This window comes from Thamnophis elegans, chromosome Z, assembly GCF_009769535.1.
Source record: "Thamnophis elegans isolate rThaEle1 chromosome Z, rThaEle1.pri, whole genome shotgun sequence".
In the NCBI taxonomy this organism is placed as follows: Eukaryota; Metazoa; Chordata; class Lepidosauria; order Squamata; family Colubridae; genus Thamnophis; species Thamnophis elegans.
The window spans coordinates 110,472,428-110,491,498 of NC_045558.1; the positions used below are offsets into that span (position 1 = coordinate 110,472,428).

A 19,071-nucleotide genomic window follows, 5' to 3' on the forward strand; every position below is an offset into this window, starting at 1 on the left:
TGCTCGACCGATCCGCGGCCTGGCGCTGGGGCAGCCGCGAAGCGCATGCGTTCGCGGCTGTCAAAGACACACTGACGTCATCGGCAGTTCTCATTCAATATAATGATGGGATGCCTCTGACGTTGGCGTGTGACGCCTCCCCATTTGGTGTAGGGGCGGTTCTGAGCCATATCCTCCCTAATGGCTCAGAAGCCCCTGTGGCCTTTTATTCCCGGACACTCTCCTCGGCGGAGCGCAACTACAGTCAGATCGACAAGGAGGCTCTGGCTGCAGTGTCCGGGATTAAGAGGTTCCACGATTACCTCTACGGTCGGCACTTTACCCTTGTCACCGACCATAAGCCACTCCTTGGGCTTTTGGCGGGGGACAAGCCGACTCCCTCCATTCTATCCCCCCGCATGACTCGCTGGACGGAGTTCCTCGCAGCGTATTCTTATACGTTGCTTTACCGTCCGGGCAAACAGCTAGGGCATGCAGATGCCCTCAGCCGTTGCCCACTACCGGAGACGGACACCGCCCCCGTCCCCTCTCTCTCTGTCCTCTCCATTGCCGCCTCCGGTTTCCCACTCTCTGCCGCGGACGTGGCGGCCCACACGAAGGCCGATCCGGTCCTGTCCCAGGTCTCTTCCTGGGTGTTACGAGGATGGCCAGCAGACAAAGTGGCAGAGGGCTTCCAGCCCTTTAAAAATCGCCAGGCCGAGATCTCCCTCCACGGGGGGTGTCTCATCTGGGGGGATCGGGTGCTGATCCCCACCGCGCTCCGGCCACTAGTTCTGGATCTGCTCCACAAAGACCACCCGGGCATAGCACGAATGAAGGCATTGGCCCGTAGCTATGTCTGGTGGCCCTTGCTGGACACAGAGATAGCGGCCCATGTAGGCCGCTGCACGACCTGTCAATTATCCAGGCCCAACCCCCCAGCCGGGCCTGCTCGTGAGTGGGAGGCTCCGAGAGGCCCATGGTCGCGCCTCCACATCGATTTCGCTGGTCCCTTCCACGGCCAGAATTTCCTGGTTGTGGTGGATGCCTACTCTCGGTGGGTGGAGCTAGTCCTCATGGGCTCTACCACAGCCGAGAGTACGGTCAGGGCCCTACGGAGACTGTTCGCGACCCATGGGTTGCCGGACGTGGTGGTCTTGGACAATGGGCCCCAGTTCACATCCACCGCTTTCCAGGAGTTCTTGGCCGAGCAAGGGATCCGGCATGCGCCCATAGCCCCGTACCACCCGGCCAGCAATGGCCGGGCAGAACGGGCGGTCCGCTCAGCAAAGGAGGCGCTGAGCCGTATGGACCGGGGCGACTGGCAGGCAAGGGTGGCGGCTTACCTGCTAAGCCAACATTCCACCCCCTGTCCAACGACCAACAAAAGCCCCGCGGAGCTCTTGATGGGCCGGCGCCTGCGGACTTCCCTGGATAGGCTTCACCCGCTCTATTCAGGGGATCAGCCGAGCAATCTGGGGGTTCTCCCTCCCCGGTCCTTTAAGCTAGGGGATCTGGTGTGGGCTCGGTCCTTTGCGGGGGAACCAAAATGGGTGCCTGGCTCTATCGTTGCCCTGACCGGCCCATGTTCTTTTAGGATCCAATTGGCCGATGGATCCCAATGGAGACGCCACCTGGATCAATTGAGGAGGCGTCTCCCGTCGCAGGCCGGTGGCCGCGAACCCCTGAGTGACAACACCGCAGCACCGGGGTTGCAATGTGAAGCCTTCGCCACTCCAGGCCTCAACCTGCCACAATCACAAAGTCCTCAATCCGAGAGACCGCAACTAAGGGCCTTCGCCACACCAGGCCCCCTCCTGTATCAACCACAACATTCTCAAACAGGAAGACCGCAAACAAGGGCCTTCGCCACACCAGGCCCTGCTTACCCAAGTGTCAACCACAGAGACGCCGGCCTGACAACTCAATCCGAGGACGTTACCCAGAGGGTCCCTCCTACGACCAGTGACGCGCCCCCACGGCTATACTTACAGTTACCGTTGAGCCCGCCTTCTGGGCCTTCCCGAAAAGGCGTGCCTCGGAGCTGCACTCCCTTCGGGGAGGAGCTACCACGAGGAGGTCCTCCTCCGCCGACGACTTCCCCTGAACTGAGAAGATCTGGGCGGGTCCGGCGCCGCCCAACGTACCTTAAGGACTACGCATGCTCCGTTACGGGCATGCGCAGAACTGGGGGAAAGGGGTGTTAGATATTAGTAAATATTCTTGCTGCCAGTAACACCCTCTAGCTCTCTGATTGGCTGAGAGCTCTAGAGGGTGTTGCCGGCTTAACGTTACTGTTGATTGGCCGAGGGACTGACGTCAGCAGTTGCTGTCTCGTCCCCGGCCAGTGATTGGTTTAAAAAGAGTATAAATACCTGGGCGCGAGTTTTCGTTCTTTGAATCGCCGTCAACCTGAATAAATAGTTCTGTTAGTTGAAACCTGGCTGCGCGTCGTTCCTCCGTCAAAACGTAAAAATAAGCAGTATAATAACCATATTGCCCAAAATTGTGAATAAATAAATGATCATGAACAAGAGAAGAAGAACATTCTGTACCAGTGGATCATTGGAGAGACCCAACAGAATAAAATCTGTTATCATAGATTGATTTTTTAGATCAGATGTTTTAAGAATCATAGGATCTATGAGAAAAGAAAGGAAAAAATTATGAACCTTCAAACATTGTTGAAATAATGTTGAAAATTAAATTAAAATGTATTATGCTGACTGAATTTAAGGGTTGCTCTTTCAATTTCATGATGAGCTTAGATATTTTCATTACATTTTAATTCATTAATTATTCCAAAATATAGTTTTTCTTAATTTTATTTGGACATCAATGTGTGCATTTATGAAGTGTGATGTGCTCCAATTTTACCGCATAAAAATAAAGGCTATTACACATGAATAAGACATTGTATTTGAAATAAAGTCCTCTTTATCTGCTAGAAAGGCATTGTGTAAAAAAATAGTCATAAGGAAAAGATAACTATAAATAACTACATATTTCAAATGTTCATAATGCACAGATTTTCAGACCTTCAAACCTAACTATGTTAAATTATAGTTCTAGCAATATTTTGGCAGGACTGGCTCCTTTCCCTTCCTTTCCCTTCCTTTCCCTTTCCTTCCTTCTGACCCAAGTGACAACTGGTAACTATTAATCCTGCTAATATTTTCTTTACCTTAATTCATATGTCACCAAATGACATATGAAGGTGGCTACTGTGAAAAATTGGAAAAAGCAGCTTGAATATTTTGGAAAATATCTAAATAGGTGTGATATATACATTATTGTTTCTTTTAAAAGTGGAAAAATGTCCATTGCTTTTGATAAGATTACTCTTTTCTTCTGTAAGTACTGTTGATTCAGCCCTCTATTTTCACTCTGAAGATTTGCTTATACAAAATTTATTGACGTGTAACTCAAGCAAAAAAATGTACTGAAACCTAAGAATGGACAGAATTAGCCCTGCTAATCCCATGAAACATAGTTGTCAGCAATAATGATCTATATGTAGCCCAATTGAAGTATTGCAATTCAAATTAGATTTGATTAAAGGAGTATTTTAGTTTTAACTTCCATTTGTTTTTCAATCATTTTATTAGTAATTTTGCTGAGTGTTGCACTAAAATGTGAAAAAGACTCAACCTGTAAAACCCAACCACTTTCTTCTTCTATACACCAGTATCCACACTAGACATGCATTTACCTTGCAGGAAGTAGTTCTTTTGCAACAGAGAAATACTCTGTATCGTTGCCTCCTTGTCTAAATACCTGGGAGCTTTTCTTGGAACAAGATAATAAAAAAGGCATGAGGTCATCCAATATTCCTTCTGGAATCCAGGGCACATGAAACCAATTGGGAATATATTGCTCACAAATTAAAATATATAAACAGTGGCTATGATAAAAATATTTTGCTTTGCTTTTCCAATCTTTTATTTCATTTAAAGTAACAGTATAACATAGTGACTTTACTGTAATAGTAATGCTGAAATCATTACATTTGTTGATGCCTTCAAAAAGAAACACCAACTATCAATAGTTTTTTTGGCTTTACTCCTCAATCTACAATGTCTTCAGAAAATCATGTATAAATAAAATCCTTTTTATAGTTTTAGTTAATGTTTAGTTTAGTTTAGTTTTGTTGGTTAAAGAAGGGAGACAATTGTAGAGAAGATAGAGACACAAATAATTTAAGCTTTTTCACATTTATTCAAATCATATCCAAATTTTCAAAAGAAATCAAATATTTTCTAATTTAATTCTTTTTGCAAGAAATCTGTGGGATGAATCAGTGTTACTATCTTGAGTATGATTGAAAGGATGAATGAATATGTTAAATACAAAAATATTTATTTGTTTATTTACATTTAAATTCATTAATCATTTGTTTAGATAGGTGGCTTAGAAAAATTCATATCAATCATACATTAATATTGTTTTTGCATAAGTAGTTTTTTTAATAACAAGTTTTAAGTTTTCTAAAATCAACAAAATGGAATGCTAAATTGTCACTCACCCACACCTCACTCAAACACTAGAAGAACTTGCCAATTTAAAAACTAAAGAAATAGGTAGACTAGTTGGCGTTGCAGCAGGATGGTTATGGGATAGTGGAGTTCCATGAGCACCACAAAACCTAGCCAATATCTACTTGCCAGAAGACCCTATAGGGCCAAAGTCACCCTGAAGAAACTAGGAAAAAGAAAGAGAGAAAGGAAGGAAGGATGGATGGAAGGAAGGAAGGGATGGAAGTGGGAGAAAGAAAGAAAAAGAAAAGAGAGAGAGATAAGAAAAAAAGAAAGAAAGAAAAAAAGAAGGAAGGAAAGAAAGAAAAGGAAAGAAAGAAAAGGAAAAGAAAGAAAGAGGAAGGAAGGGAGAAAGACAAAAAAGAAAGAAAGAAAGAAAGAAAGAAAGAGGAAGAAAGGGGAAGGAAGGGGAAGGAAGGGGAAGGAAGGGGAGAGAGGGAGAGACAGAGAGAGAGAGAGAGAATGAGAAGGGAATGAAGGACCACAAACTCAGCCCTAGATATGACTTCAGAAGACATTTTGAAACAGCACAGCAATCCAGGGCTGGAAGGGATCTTGTAGGTAATCTAGTCCAACCCTTGCTCCAGCAGGGGATCTTTACCGAATCATAGAAAAGCAGGGTTAGAAGGGAACTTGGAGGCCATCTACTCCAACTCCCTGCTCCAGCAGGAGATTGTTATATCATCTGGATTATTTTCGTGCCTCTAACAGAGAGGAAAATTGCCAGAAAGGCAAAGGAGTTTACTAGAACAAAGCTGCCATGCAGAGAAAGGCAGTGATAGTCCTTGACATAGGACCACAAGTAGTCATTGGTTGCTAAGCAAGAGTGTTGTTAAATGAGTTTCACCACACTTTACTCAATCCATGACATCTCCTGGCTCTAACAGTCATGTCCAAGCTAGGGAAGAACATCTGAAGGTGTATATAATGTTCTAATGTACAGAAGTTATAGTTAAATGTGTGGCAGAAAGTGGACTCTGGGTATGTTTTCCAAAATGCAGTAAGTGAGGTTGAATGTATATAGTTTTATAAGATCTCTCTCTCTCTCTCTCTCTCTCTCTCTCTCTCTCTCTCTCTCTCTCTCTCTCTCTGTCTCTCTCTCTCTCTCTCTCTCTCTCTCTCTCTCTCTCTCTCTCTCTCCACCTTCCCCTCTCTCTGTGTATGTGTGTGTGTATGTGTATACATAAGGGATGTCGAGTTGGCCATGCCCACCCAGTCCTATGACCAATCAGCCATGGCCACCTTTAGATCTTCAAATTGTGAACCCATGGCCAGTGTAAGGGAGTCAATCCATCTAACTGCTGGTTGTCCTCATTAATTCTTTCCCTCCAAGTTTTACAGAATTATAATCTTCCCTAGAGAGCTATATTGTTGCATGAAGTGTCTGAAGAAGGATAGTTTGAGACTGAAATATCCTTACATTGGAAGAAGATTCCATTTCGGATGTGAGATGCTTTGGGGAAGAGAGTGCCAGTACCTTTCATTCCTACTGTATTATTAAACCCTTTGGTAGTGAGCTCCCATATTTATAGCTATATGAATATAATATAAATAGATGTGGATTATTTTTTCCAAACATTTTCACCAGGATATGCTTGATGTCTTTATTGTTCAGACTATATATGATTGAGTTTAAAAAGACAATAAACATATTGTATTGAATGGAGACCATTTGCTCAGATTAATGAGAAACTCTGAATTTGGCTTCATAGCACAAAATAAAGCTGTCACATAAACTTTCCATAATAATAGTTTTATTTATCAACAAATGAGAAAGAGTATCATTTTATAGTATTTGTAATAAATGTATAATTGCCAACAAAACACAGAAATGACCAGTTAATCTTTGGGTCTGCAAGTCTGTCCATAGGAACAAAATGATATGGATTTTGTATAGAAAGGTTATGAAGCAGCAGCAGCAACTGAAAAATAGCAATGAGATGAACATAGGTAATGTTCATAGCTAAGAGAGTTTTCAGTGTCAATCACAGGGAGATATAAATGGATGGGTTTTGTAGATAGAATGCATTATACATACATATGTACTGGTATAAAATTAAAGATACCAATTTCCAGAGAAGTATGCTGATTGCATTATGGAGCGGAGTATACAGCATCTTCTGTTTGTTTGCTCTTGCAACTTGGTTATTACATAACTACATAAAATCTACTCAGAAATTCATATTGTTTTGGAAAATGTGTTTACATTACATACATCAAGCTCAAATAGATATAGAAGAGATGTATACTGTGGGCAAAAAACAAATTAAAAATATTACATGTATTAGTGAATATTTTCATTCAGATTCTTTAAGAAAAATTAGATGAAAATTAGAGCAAGATTACTTTTCTTCTTTTATATTAGACCACACTATTATAGCAGAGCTCAAGAAGAAGTTCTGATACTCTCATATTATATCATAACTCCCAATGCAGAGGACATATGGTAAGTTGCAACCCTCACTCCTGCTGAGTTACAGGTAGTCCTCAATTTATGACCACAACTGAGTCCAAAATTTCTGTTGCTAAAATAATTGTTAAGTGAGTTACATTTTACAATCTTTCTTGTCACAGTTGTAGTGAATCATTGCAGCTATTAAGTTAGTAACAGGGTTGTTAAGTGAATCTAGCTTCCTCACTGAATTTATTTGTCAGAGGGTAATAAAAAGCAATTGTATGACCCCTGGACATTGCAACTGTCATAAATATGAGTCAGTGGCTAAGTATCTGAATTTTGACCATATGGTCATGGGGATGCTGCAATGGTTATAAATGTGAAAAATGGCTATAAGTCACTTTTTTCAGTGACATTCTAACTTTGAATGGTCACTAATTACATTGTTGTAATACAGCACGATCTGTATTAATTCTTTGCCTAATCCACAATTCTCTAATTGTGGAAGTTGTGGAAGTTGTAGGCATATTGAGGGGTTGTGAGTATTGTTTCATGAGAAAAGAATGGCCCTACATTTTCCAAAGAGTTTTTCCACACCAGATAGGATCTGTTTGTTTTTCAGACTGTAGATAATGGGGTTTAACATAGGAGTTAAAATGCTATACTGAATGGAGATCACTTTGTCCAGATCCATAAGTGATTCTGAATTTGGCTTCATATAGCGAACAAAAGCTGTAATATAAAATAACCCCACAACAATGAGATGGGAGCTGCATGTGGAAAAAGCTTTCTGCCTGCCTGCTGATGATTTTATTTTGAGGATGGAGGAAATAATATGAATGTAAGAGATCAGGGTGAAAAGAAATGAACTGAACCCAAATGCCAACACAAATACTAGAAGAACAATATAATTAGTGAGGGTATCTGCACAAGACAAGGGTAAAAGTGAAGGAAGCTCACAATTATAATGTCTGATAATATTGTTGCTACAAAAATGGAGATTTAGCAAAGGCAGGACATTCCCTATGGCATCCAAGAAACCCAGGAACCATGCTCCGCCCATCATTTTATTGCACTTCTCTTTTGTCAAATATCTGTTGTAATGAAGAGGATTACATATGGCCACATAACGATCGTAACCCATTGCTGAGAGGATGAACACTTCTGTACAAGAGGTTTGTAGAAAAAAGAAAATCTGTGCGATGCATCCTTCCCAAGAAATGGTTTTCTGCTTTGTAATAAAATTTGCCAGCATCTTGGGAACAGTGACTGAAGAATAGCAGATGTCAACAAAAGCTAAATGACTAAGAAAGAAGAACATGGGGGTCTGAAGATGAAGCTCAGACTTGATCACCAATATAATTACCATATTCCCCAAGACAGTGATTAAAAATATGATCATGAAGAAGAAAAGAAGAAAATCCTGTATTTTTGGATCATTGGAGAGTCCCAGTAGAATAAACTCCTTTGTTATAGTCTGATTTTGCCACTCGAATGACTTAGGAACCATAAGATCTGTCAGAACAGGAAACAAAAATAATGAAACTTCAAATTAATGTTGAAAACTATATGAGAGTACATTATGTTGATTTTTCTACATTTAATTTCTTTCCTCAAAAAGCAAATGTAAATGTTGTTGTTTTTTCCCATGATCTGTTTGGCATTTTTCTGACATTTTATTTCATTAATTGTTCTAAAAAGTGTTTGGACTTAGTATTAATTTATATATCTGTGCATTGATGAAGTGATACTCACCAAATATTTACTGTCTTTGTATTTACCACCTGTGCTTTTATGAAGTAAGATCCTCCAAATTTAATGATTAGAAATCAAAGTTTGTTGTACATGAATAAAAAACACATTTGAATTAATATCCTCTCTATTAGATGCTATATAAATGTATCATGTCAAGAAAAAGATGGAAAAGATTGATACAATAGCTACAAATTTCCATTAGCGTAGAGTACAACGGTTTCAGGATATTCAACCATGAAATGTTAAATTATAGCCCTAGCAGTTCTTTTCAGACAGAATTTGCTTCTTCTCTTCCCTTCCCTAACCTGAGTTTTTCTGACCTCCCATCTAGTAATAAGTAGGACTATTGATTTTTGTTTTTGTTTTCCTTTACCTTTACCACATCTGGCTAAATGAATGTATTTGTTCTAACAATTAAAAACAAACAAACATTACTAGTGACCTAAAACAAATCTCTTTGCAATAACTATTTTATGTAACAGTCAAATAACCCAACTGAAATGTTGCAGTTCAAGTTAGATTATACTGAGAAAGCCTTTCCCTCAATTTCTCAGCCACTTTTAGTTAATTATGAACCAAGCTGTATTTGAGAGCTGCCTTCTTAATAAAAAATGTTGTCTTTCCTGTAATTAACACTTCAGGGAGACATGAACTTACCCTTTAGGAAACAATTGTGCTGCAGCAGAAAAACAGTTAGTCTCTTTGCCACTCTCATCTAAATGATTGGGAGCTTTTATTGGGATGAGATAATAAAAAAGGCATGAGTTGATTATTCTTTCTGGAATTCAGGTCAGAGGAAGCCAACTGGGAATCTATTGTTCCCAGGTTAAAATATATCCAGGGTAGATATTGTCCAAGAAATTGCAATGTTTCCCTTTTTCATAAAAAAAAACATATTTTAAAAATAAATTTGAATTACTGTTTTTTATTGGTTTTAAATCTAGATACAAAATGAATGAATTTTTGGTTTGATTTAAAGATATACATGCATACACATTCATGAACATACATTTGTGCAGATGAGAGAGAGAGGGGGGAAGGGGGAGGGAGGGAGGAGGGAGGGAGGGAGGGAGGGAGGGAGGGAGGGAGGGAGGGAGGGAGGGAGGGAGAGAGAGAGAGAGAGAGAGAGAGAGAGAGAGAGAGAGAGAGAGAGAGAGAGAGAGAGAGAGAGCTGACCTTGCCTTAGGTTCTTCAAGTTGCTCACATCTCCACAAAATTTTTTAATCTTCAATTCCAACCGAATTTTCCATTTAGGCTTCCTCTTCTTGCCTCTTTGGTTCTTTTGTATTTTCAAACCCAATTCTTTGGTGGTTATGAAGGCTGCTGCATACATCAGCTGGTTTGTTTCAGCTAATGTAGTGATTTGAATGGTTTGCACAGCCTCATTGACCTTTTTAAATACCTTTCTCAATTCTTTCTGGTTCATGTGGTTCAGCTTTGGCAAACGTGTTCTTTCGGCATCTTCCATTTGATGCTTTATTTTCAAAGCTAATTGAACAATATCTTTTGATGTTTGTTCTTTAGTGTTTCAGTGTTTTTTATCTTCATCCATTTCAGCACCTCTTCCTCCCTTTCCTCCTCAGTTTGTTTTTGAGTTTGCAGATCATTCTTGATGTTACTCTTCTTTGTTGATATACTCAGACCATTAGTTGCTTTCTCTTCGATTCCTATTAATTCTGCTGTAATGAAAAAAATGTGGCTTAGAATTACATGTCATTGGTCCATTAGCTGTTGTTCACTGATATCACAATTCGTGTGGTTCACCTTCCAAATCTGATACACGAGTTTTTGCAATCCACGTTTTGCTGTCTCAGACTGATAGTAAGCTTTGATAATAGAGATGTTTTCTTCCCTAGTCCAGATTTTTCACCTTTTCGCTTTTTCTTCCAGTGGTTTGTCAGCTCCATGCCCTGGTTACCTAGCAGAGGGAGCTGAGCCCTGTAGCTCATTTTGTGCAGAATGCCCACATCCAACAGTTAATCCGGGTGACAGTTCAGCTGGCATAAATTTCATTTTTGTTGTATTCACCACATTTGGTTTGTGGAGCAAATTTTATCTGGTCCTTTACCTGAGACCTGTCTGATAGGGTTGCACCTGTTCAGCATATCCCTTAGGATCATTAGAGCACACAAGCCCCTCCACCATGACAAGATAAAGCTCCTCAGAGGGGTTGTTGTTGTTGTTGTTAGAGTCCTTACCAAGGACCTGGGATAGGCTAATTTGGATGTTTGATGGGGTTGCAGATATCATCGGAGATGGAAGCAGTTCCATGTAAACCTGCCTTCTGCAATTGACTGATGGAAAATTTGTCAATGCCTATGTTCTTCAAGTGGTGCTCCACTTGTTTTAGACTGACCCCAAGGCACCTATTACTATTGGTACTACCCTTGCTTGCCTTTGCCATAGTAATTCTATTTCTATTTGTAGGTCTCTGTATTTTGTTATCATCTCCAGTTCTTTCTCTTCTATTCTGCTATCTCCAGGCATTGCCACATCCACTATCCAGACCTTTTTGTCTTTCTTATTGACAATTGTTAAGTCTGGGGTATAATGTGGCAGGTGCCTGTCTGTCCAGATTCTGAAGTCCTAGAGCAATTTAACTTCTTCATTTTCTATGACTTTCTCTATTTTTTTAAACAATTTTTATTTATTTTTTGAACAAAGACAAACAAACATTAAAAAAAAATTGTAGAAAGTGTGTCAGTTGGTTATAGTATTTCCATGCATCTCTTCCATAGTCATCACCTGCTTTTCATATCAAATTGCATATTTTAAATTCACATATATTCATGTATATCATGATGATTATATCTCAACATTAATTTGATTATAATTTTTTTACATCCTTTTATATATAATATTCAAAATCTAGAATAGGATTATATGATAATATTCTATTAAATCATCCTAAAATCGTCCAATCGCAATACATCTTTATAACATATTCTAGATAAAGCTTTTAAACCTCCTTTCATATTCTCCATGTGTTGTTTATATAAAATTTCATATTATCAAACTAATATATCTATTTGTATTGTTATCATTATTAATTATTATTTAACTATAGCTATTGTCTCTTCATTTTATATATACTACTAGTAAACAAAATTTAGCTTAGTTTTTATTATACATTTTCATTGCATCAACCTGTATCTTTCCAGTAATAGTGCAGTCTTATATCTCTTGCCATTTGTAGCATTAATATTCTAGTTACTTTCTTAATAAATCTTGTATGGACTTCTCTTCACAACATGTTGTTCCTTTTGTATCTCATAAAAAGCTAGAAACCCAGCATCTGCTCTTTCCATCAGCTTATCTTTGGTTATCATTGGTGCTTCTGTCAAGATTTCTCTCCTTATCTCCGTCAATTTTTCTTTTCTCTTTTCTCCTTCTGTGCTTTGAAGTCTGGGGTAGAGTTCCAATCCATCTATCTCTCCTTTCCATATTTCGCTCTTGCCATTACCAACCACAGTCACTTTCTTGCCAGTATCCACAATTTTCTTATCTCTTTGCTCATTTTTTTCTTTCATTTTTTGAACTCTGTCCTCCACATTCTTCATTTGATAAACATCCTCAGTTTTTCCATCAAATTTTTCTGTTTTGTATTTCATATTCTCCAATCTCTTTTCAATTCTCTCTGTCATAACTAAAAGATTTTGAATTTCAAACATAATCATTTGCAATGTTACAGTTTCTTTTTCCTGCTGCACCATTCTTCCAATTTTGCAGGCACTGCCACCATAGGATTCAAGGCTGTTTTAATAAACGTCAAACAGGTTCATTTATTATCTTTCAAGTCCAAATGTTGTCTTCCCTCCAATAGCTAGTGATAGAACTCCCAAAAAGCACATGTATAAACAACTTGTGCTCTTTCTACTATCACTGTCAGTAAACAAACTGAAAGAACCTTGACTCTCAAGTGATCAAAGAGAAAGAAGAAAAAACAATGTATCCAGCCTCCAGCCTCTAAGTGGCAGTGTAACTGCTTTTCCTCCTGTTGTTACAACCCTCTTTTGTAATCCTTCTTATTATCTCATTTATATTCCAAGCTTAAGAAAGAAAAAACCCTTAAATGGAGATCAAAAACAATCCAATCAATCCAATCAAGCATTATAAAAAGAAAGAAAAATTTAATCCATGAGTGTAAGCAAAAGTGAAAAAAGAAGAAACAATTAATCCATTCAGTTTAAAAAATAGGGAGCCTTTGCAAAAATTCCATCCATGAAAAAAAATAGAAACAGGATAGCACACTAAGTTTAATGTAGTTTAATTTCGACAGCCTTCTAGCTTCAATTTTAATTTAACTTATTTTTTTTGGGGGGGGGGTAGTCTATTTTTCTAATAATAAAATTTCCTCACCAATTTGACACACTTTCTCTTTTCACTTTCTTCCCATTCCGGGGCTGTCCCAACTTCAGCAGCTTCATTGACTGCATTTCTGTTGCCGGAAAAAAAGGCTATTCCTGGATCTTTCAGGGATTTTGTGATGTCCCTGAGATCAATAGGAGGTGGCCTTCTCAATCACCGTCTCTGTGGGACGATTTAGTCCGAATGGACCATCCAGTGGCAGACATATTGCCTGCAATCTTGAAGCATCAAGATCGCACATCGTGCCATCATGACATCAGCCCCTTTCTCCGACTTTCTCTATTTTATCGTCCCACCAGTTCTTGCTTACAAGCAAATGATATTTCTTGCAAATCTTCCAATGCACCATTATTGCTACGTTGTCATGCTGCTACTTGAAATCAGTTTGTGCAATCTTCTTGAAGCAGCTTACCAGGTGGTCCACTGTTTCTTCAGCTTCTTTGCATATGTGGCACTTACTGTCAGTTGCTGTCTTATCAATTCTGGCTTTGTATACTTTTGTCCTTGGTTTTGTGCAGCCAGAATTAATCCCTTGGTCTCTTTCTTTAATATGCTATTAGCATTAGCATTATATACTTTATTATTAGCATTATATACTTTATTCATTAAGCATGAAACTCAGTCAACTAACATTCAATAAACATCACAAATACCAACGACTGGTGCTAATGGTTGATACAAGTTGCTGCCAATGTCCTAGGTATCAACCAACTACCTTCTTAAGACCTGTGATATTCTGATTAGCATAGTTTGTTGCAGTTCTGCTGGTGTTATTGCAGGAAGCTGCAATTTGTTGATGTATCTTATAAAATTCTTGGACATGGTGCCAAATGCCCCAATTACAATGGGTATCACTGTTACATGCTTCATCCATAACCGTGCAGTTTTGAAGGTCAGGTTGTGATATTTCATGATTTTTCCCCAGATTTTTTTTGTTTGACTCTTCACAGCAATATCAATAAACTGTATGCTTCGGCCCTTGACAACCGTGATATCCCAGTCACATGACCACAAAGCCAGACATTAGGGCAGGGAACCAGTTATTAAATTATTTGAATCCCACTACTGCCTTCACCTATGGAGTTTATGGTATGATTCATTGAGGTGTTTTTTTTTTAAGAATATAGTTTTGAAAACAAAATTACACACATTAAACTATTAAGAAATAAAAATAGAAAGTTGTTCAGATATTTATTTATGAAAAATGATGAAGAATATCTATTTATACTATTTTCAGTACATTTAAAATTGACATAAATGCACAGAAAACGTAGATTTGATCCTTCCTCAGAAAGTCTATAGATATGAATCATATTATATAGAATTTGACTAGAAAGCCTGTCAAGATAGCAAAAGCAATTGAAAAATAGCTTTCTGATAAATATATGTAGCATATCTGCTTTCAGTAGAACTATAGGAAGATATAAAACCAATATTATTTTGCTAAACAAAATACATTATAATATTTTTAAATTCTGATATTAAATAATAGGTTCCAATTTCCCAGATAAGTGATGAGTGTATCATGATGTAGAACATATTGCATATCCTGTTTGTTTAATCTTACAGCTACTATATAACTATATAAAATGTTTATATAAATGTATATTGTTTTTAAAATATATTGTTTTGAAATATTCATGTGCACTGCATAATTAAAGGAAAAAAGAGAAAAGAGATGTATACTAGGGAAGAAAATTTATATATATATAAATATATATATATGTATGTATATACACATACATACATACATACATACATACATACATACATATACATACACATACACATACACATACACATACACACATACATACATATACATATACATACACATACACATACATACATACATACATACACACACACACATACATACATACATACATACATACATACATACACACACAGCATATTTCAATAATGTGTAGTCTGAAGAATTTTTAAATAATCTTATAGCAGAGTATAACTCCACTCTCAATGTAGAGAACATGCGGGAAGTAGCAATATTCTCTCCTGCTTCTCTCTCTTTTTCCCTATATTTGTTGCAGTTGTAGGCATATTGAGGGGTTGTGAGTATTGTTTCATGAGAAAAGAATGACCTTACATTTTCCAAAGAGTTTTTCCACACCAGATAGGATCTGTTTGTTTTTCAGACTGTAGATAATGGGGTTTAACATAGGAGTTAAAACGCTATATTGAATGGATATCACTTTGTCCAGATCCTTAAGTGATTCTGAATTTGGCTTCATATAGCGAACAAAAGCTGTAATGTAAAATAAGCCCACAACAATGAGATGGGAGCTGCATGTGGAAAAAGCTTTCTGCCTGCCTGCTGATGATTTTATTTTGAGGATGGAGGAAATGATATGAATGTAAGAGATGAAGGTGAAAAGAAATGAGCTGAACCCAAATGCCAACACAAATACTAGAAGAACAATATAATTAGTGAGGGTATCTGCACAAGACAAGGGTAAAAGTGAAGGAAGCTCACAATTATAATGTCTGATAATATTGTTGCTACAAAAATGGAGATTTAGCAAAGGTAGGACATTCGCTATGGCATCCAAGAAACCCAGGAACCATGCTCCGCCCATCATTTTATTGCATATCTCTTTTGTCAAATATCTGTTGTAATGAAGAGGATTACATATGGCCACATAACGATCGTAACTCATTGCTAAGAGGATGAACACTTCTGTACAACAAGTTTGTAGAAAAAAGAAAATCTGTGCGATGCATCCTTCCCAAGAAATGGTTTTCTGCTTTGTAATAAAATTTGCCAGCATCTTGGGAACAGTGACTGAAGAATAGCAGATGTCAACAAAAGCTAAATGACTAAGAAAGAAGAACATGGGGGTCTGAAGGTGAAGCTCAGACTTGATCACCAATATAATGACCATATTCCCCAAGACAGTGATTAAAAATATGATCATGAAGAAGAAAAGAAGAAAATCCTGTATTTTTGGATCATTGGAGAGTCCCAGTAGAATAAACTCCTTTATTATAGTCTGATTTTGCCACTCGAATGACTTAGGAACCATAACATCTGTCAGAACAGGAAACAAAAATAATGAAACTTCAAATTAAAGTTGAAAGTTACATGTGAATGTGTTATGTTGAGAGTTCTACATTTCATTCCTATTTCTTTCATCAGAGTCAAAATGTAAGGATTATTTTTCATTTTCATGATTTGTTTAGCTGTTTTCATGACATTTGCATTCATTAATCATTCTAAAAGGTATTTGTATACTTGTACTTAAAGTCAATTTATATATCTGTTCATTGATGAAGTGACATACACCAAGTACAAGCTTGGAAGTTAAAGTTTATTTCATAAGAATAAAAAAATACATGCATCTGAATTAAATTACTCTTTATGATAATCATGAAATCATGCTTTCATGTCGAGAAAAATTAGTCTCATAGAGATTTTAATTATAAATTTATATTTGTGTAGAGTGCAAAGAATTCAGGCCATTCAAACATGAAACAAATAAGAACCATTGCCTCAGCAGTCCTTTTCAATTAGGCAAAAATTGGCTCCCTTCAATTCCTTTTCCCATCCTGAATTTTTCTGACCTCCCATCTATTAGGAATATTGAATTATGTCTATATATTTTTTAACTTTAGCCATGTATAGCTAAATGGAGGTATTTGCTATGAGTAATTTGAAAAAGCAAACATTAGATAATTGTAGATTTTGAAATAGATATCATACATACTCCACCTTTGATTCTTTTAAGTAAGGGAGGTTGTATTAAAAAATTAATAAAATTAACTTCTTTCCCCAGAAACCACTGCAGATACAGCCTATTAATTTTGCTCTGAATACCAGTTTATAGATAATGTAGTTACATGCAACTGAATGGAATAACACTGAACTTTATGAATGAGCAGAATTATTCTTACTGATGACCTAAAGCAAAGTTCTTTGCAATAACAATCTATATGTAATGCCAAATAACACAACTGAAATATCATAATTCAAATTAGATTATTATGAGAAAGCCTTTCTCTCTGTTTCCCTCAGTCACTTTTCATTCATTGTCTTGAATGTGGTACTAGAGTATGAAATAAGAACCAACCTGTATTAAAGAAATGTCTTTCTCTTTAAAATACTCTTTCCTCTGACCACTAATTCAGGTGAGACATATGATTGCCTTTTATGAAGTAGTTCTGCTGCAGTCAAGAAACACTCTGTATCTTTGCCACCATTTTGTTAATGACTGGAAGGCTTCCAGCAAGATCATTAAAAGACACCATTATTCTGTCTGGAATTCAGATCAGAAGAAACCAATAGGGAATATATGATCCCCAGATTAAAATACATGCAGTGTAAATAGCTCAAATATATTTTGCCTTGGTTTTCCTATCTTTTTTCATTTAAATTCATAGTTTCAAGTATATATTTGAATTGTTGTTTCTACTATTTTTAAATCCACATACAAAATTGTATCTTATATGAAAGGAATGCTTATTTTGAATTAAACCAAATTATATTATATTTCCTGTCAATACATAAATAACACACACAGACACACACCACCGCACGCCCACACACAAACATAAATAAAAACTAGGGAGAAGTTGAGAACACTTCTGAATAACCTCAAATCCAACCTAACACACAAGTTGATGTCAGGGATAACACAACAGGCTAGAAACCAGGAGAATGGGAATTCTATGCACAGTCAGCCTAGTGACTTTGAGCAGTCACTTTCTCAGTCTTGGGAAGAAGAAAATAGCAAACCATTTCTGGAATCTTAACAAGAAATGTCATCTCAGTGCTATTTTTTGACCTGAACCCAAATCAAAAAGGAGCCAGCTAAAGCACTTCTTCCAGGGTCCTTCATAGCTGAGTGCTACTCACAGGAAAGTGGGAGAAAAGTGGTCCAACCAATTATGTTCAGGCATAACACCCTTTGAGAATGGGGCACAAAAGTACATCCTAGAAAGCAGGTAGTACTATATTCTCCTGCAAGCAGCACTTACCACTACTTCCACTGAGCTCATTACATATTCCTCCTTTCTCTCTCTGAATTTTAATGATTTGAACTGCCTTTAAACATCATGTGTTAGTTTGTATAAATTTGTTTAATAACTAAATTAATAAATTACAGAGAGAAGTGGGTAGGAATTAGCAAGACAGTTTTATTTAGAGTGTCCGGATTCTGGGGGGAAAACACTTTTCAGTGAGAAACAACTACAGGATGAATTGAGATGTTGTGATCCTCTTATTTTGGTCTTTTTATCTTTTTGAGCCCATTGGAGAGGATGTGAGAAGGTCTTCTGGAAATTCAATAAATCAGAATTTTTCCTTTGTATATATACTTCACATTTAAATAATGGGATCATTGTGGATAATAACAGTATAATATTTACAGTGATTTTATATTAGAAACAAGTAGAATGAATCAATATTGTTATTGCATGTATTATGGAAAGGATGATCATTAAGAATACATATAGAAATCTTGTTTAAAAGTAAACATTTCTTAATTCATTACACTCACTCTAATTTCACCAAGTGGCTTGGAAAAATACATACAAATAATCTAAGAAAACAGAATGCTGAAAATTTCAAAAAATTCCTTAAGACTTTGGTAACCCAAAATACTCTCTCAATGCATTTTAAGGCTTGAAACTATTAACAGCTCAGCCTTGGACAAAGACTTTAATCTCAGGATTTAGAATCTTATCTGACCCTACAGACCTGTTCTGCGCTTTTGTCAGATAGCTATCAATTAAGTGTTATGATATCTGTACAGAAGAATTTTTCAGTTTGCAGTCAAGCTTTCTCCTAAAAAGTCAGGCAAATTAACCATGAAGAAGAATAAATTAAAAATTAAAGAGAGAATTGGGAATTTTGATTGTCAAACTGATAAAACCAGAGACCCTGAATTTTATTGCTGAATATTAAACCCTGTACTGCAGGACATCTATAAAAATGAAAGCTTAGTAAATATAAATGCCCCTTTGCCAAAGTCTACTATGATACCATCCCATCAAGATATCAAGAGTCTACTAATGACTCTT

General features: G+C 37.4%; 2 protein-coding genes across 2 annotated transcripts; both read right to left on the minus strand.

The window, feature by feature from the left end:
* Positions 1 to 7,459: 7,459 nt before the first annotated feature.
* On the minus strand, positions 7,460 to 9,379 carry LOC116521401 (olfactory receptor 5A1-like). The gene is made up of 2 exons (XM_032236078.1): positions 9,322 to 9,379; positions 7,460 to 8,424 (listed from the first exon to the last, which is right to left on the minus strand). The coding sequence occupies exons 1-2, from the start codon at positions 9,377 to 9,379 to the stop codon at positions 7,460 to 7,462; spliced, it is 1,023 nt and encodes a 340-aa protein (XP_032091969.1).
* Positions 9,380 to 15,116: 5,737 nt separating this feature from the next.
* Positions 15,117 to 16,076, minus strand: LOC116521402 (olfactory receptor 8S1-like). The gene has a single exon (XM_032236079.1). The coding sequence runs from the start codon at positions 16,074 to 16,076 to the stop codon at positions 15,117 to 15,119; it is 960 nt and encodes a 319-aa protein (XP_032091970.1).
* Between the last annotated feature and the right edge of the window lie 2,995 nt (positions 16,077 to 19,071).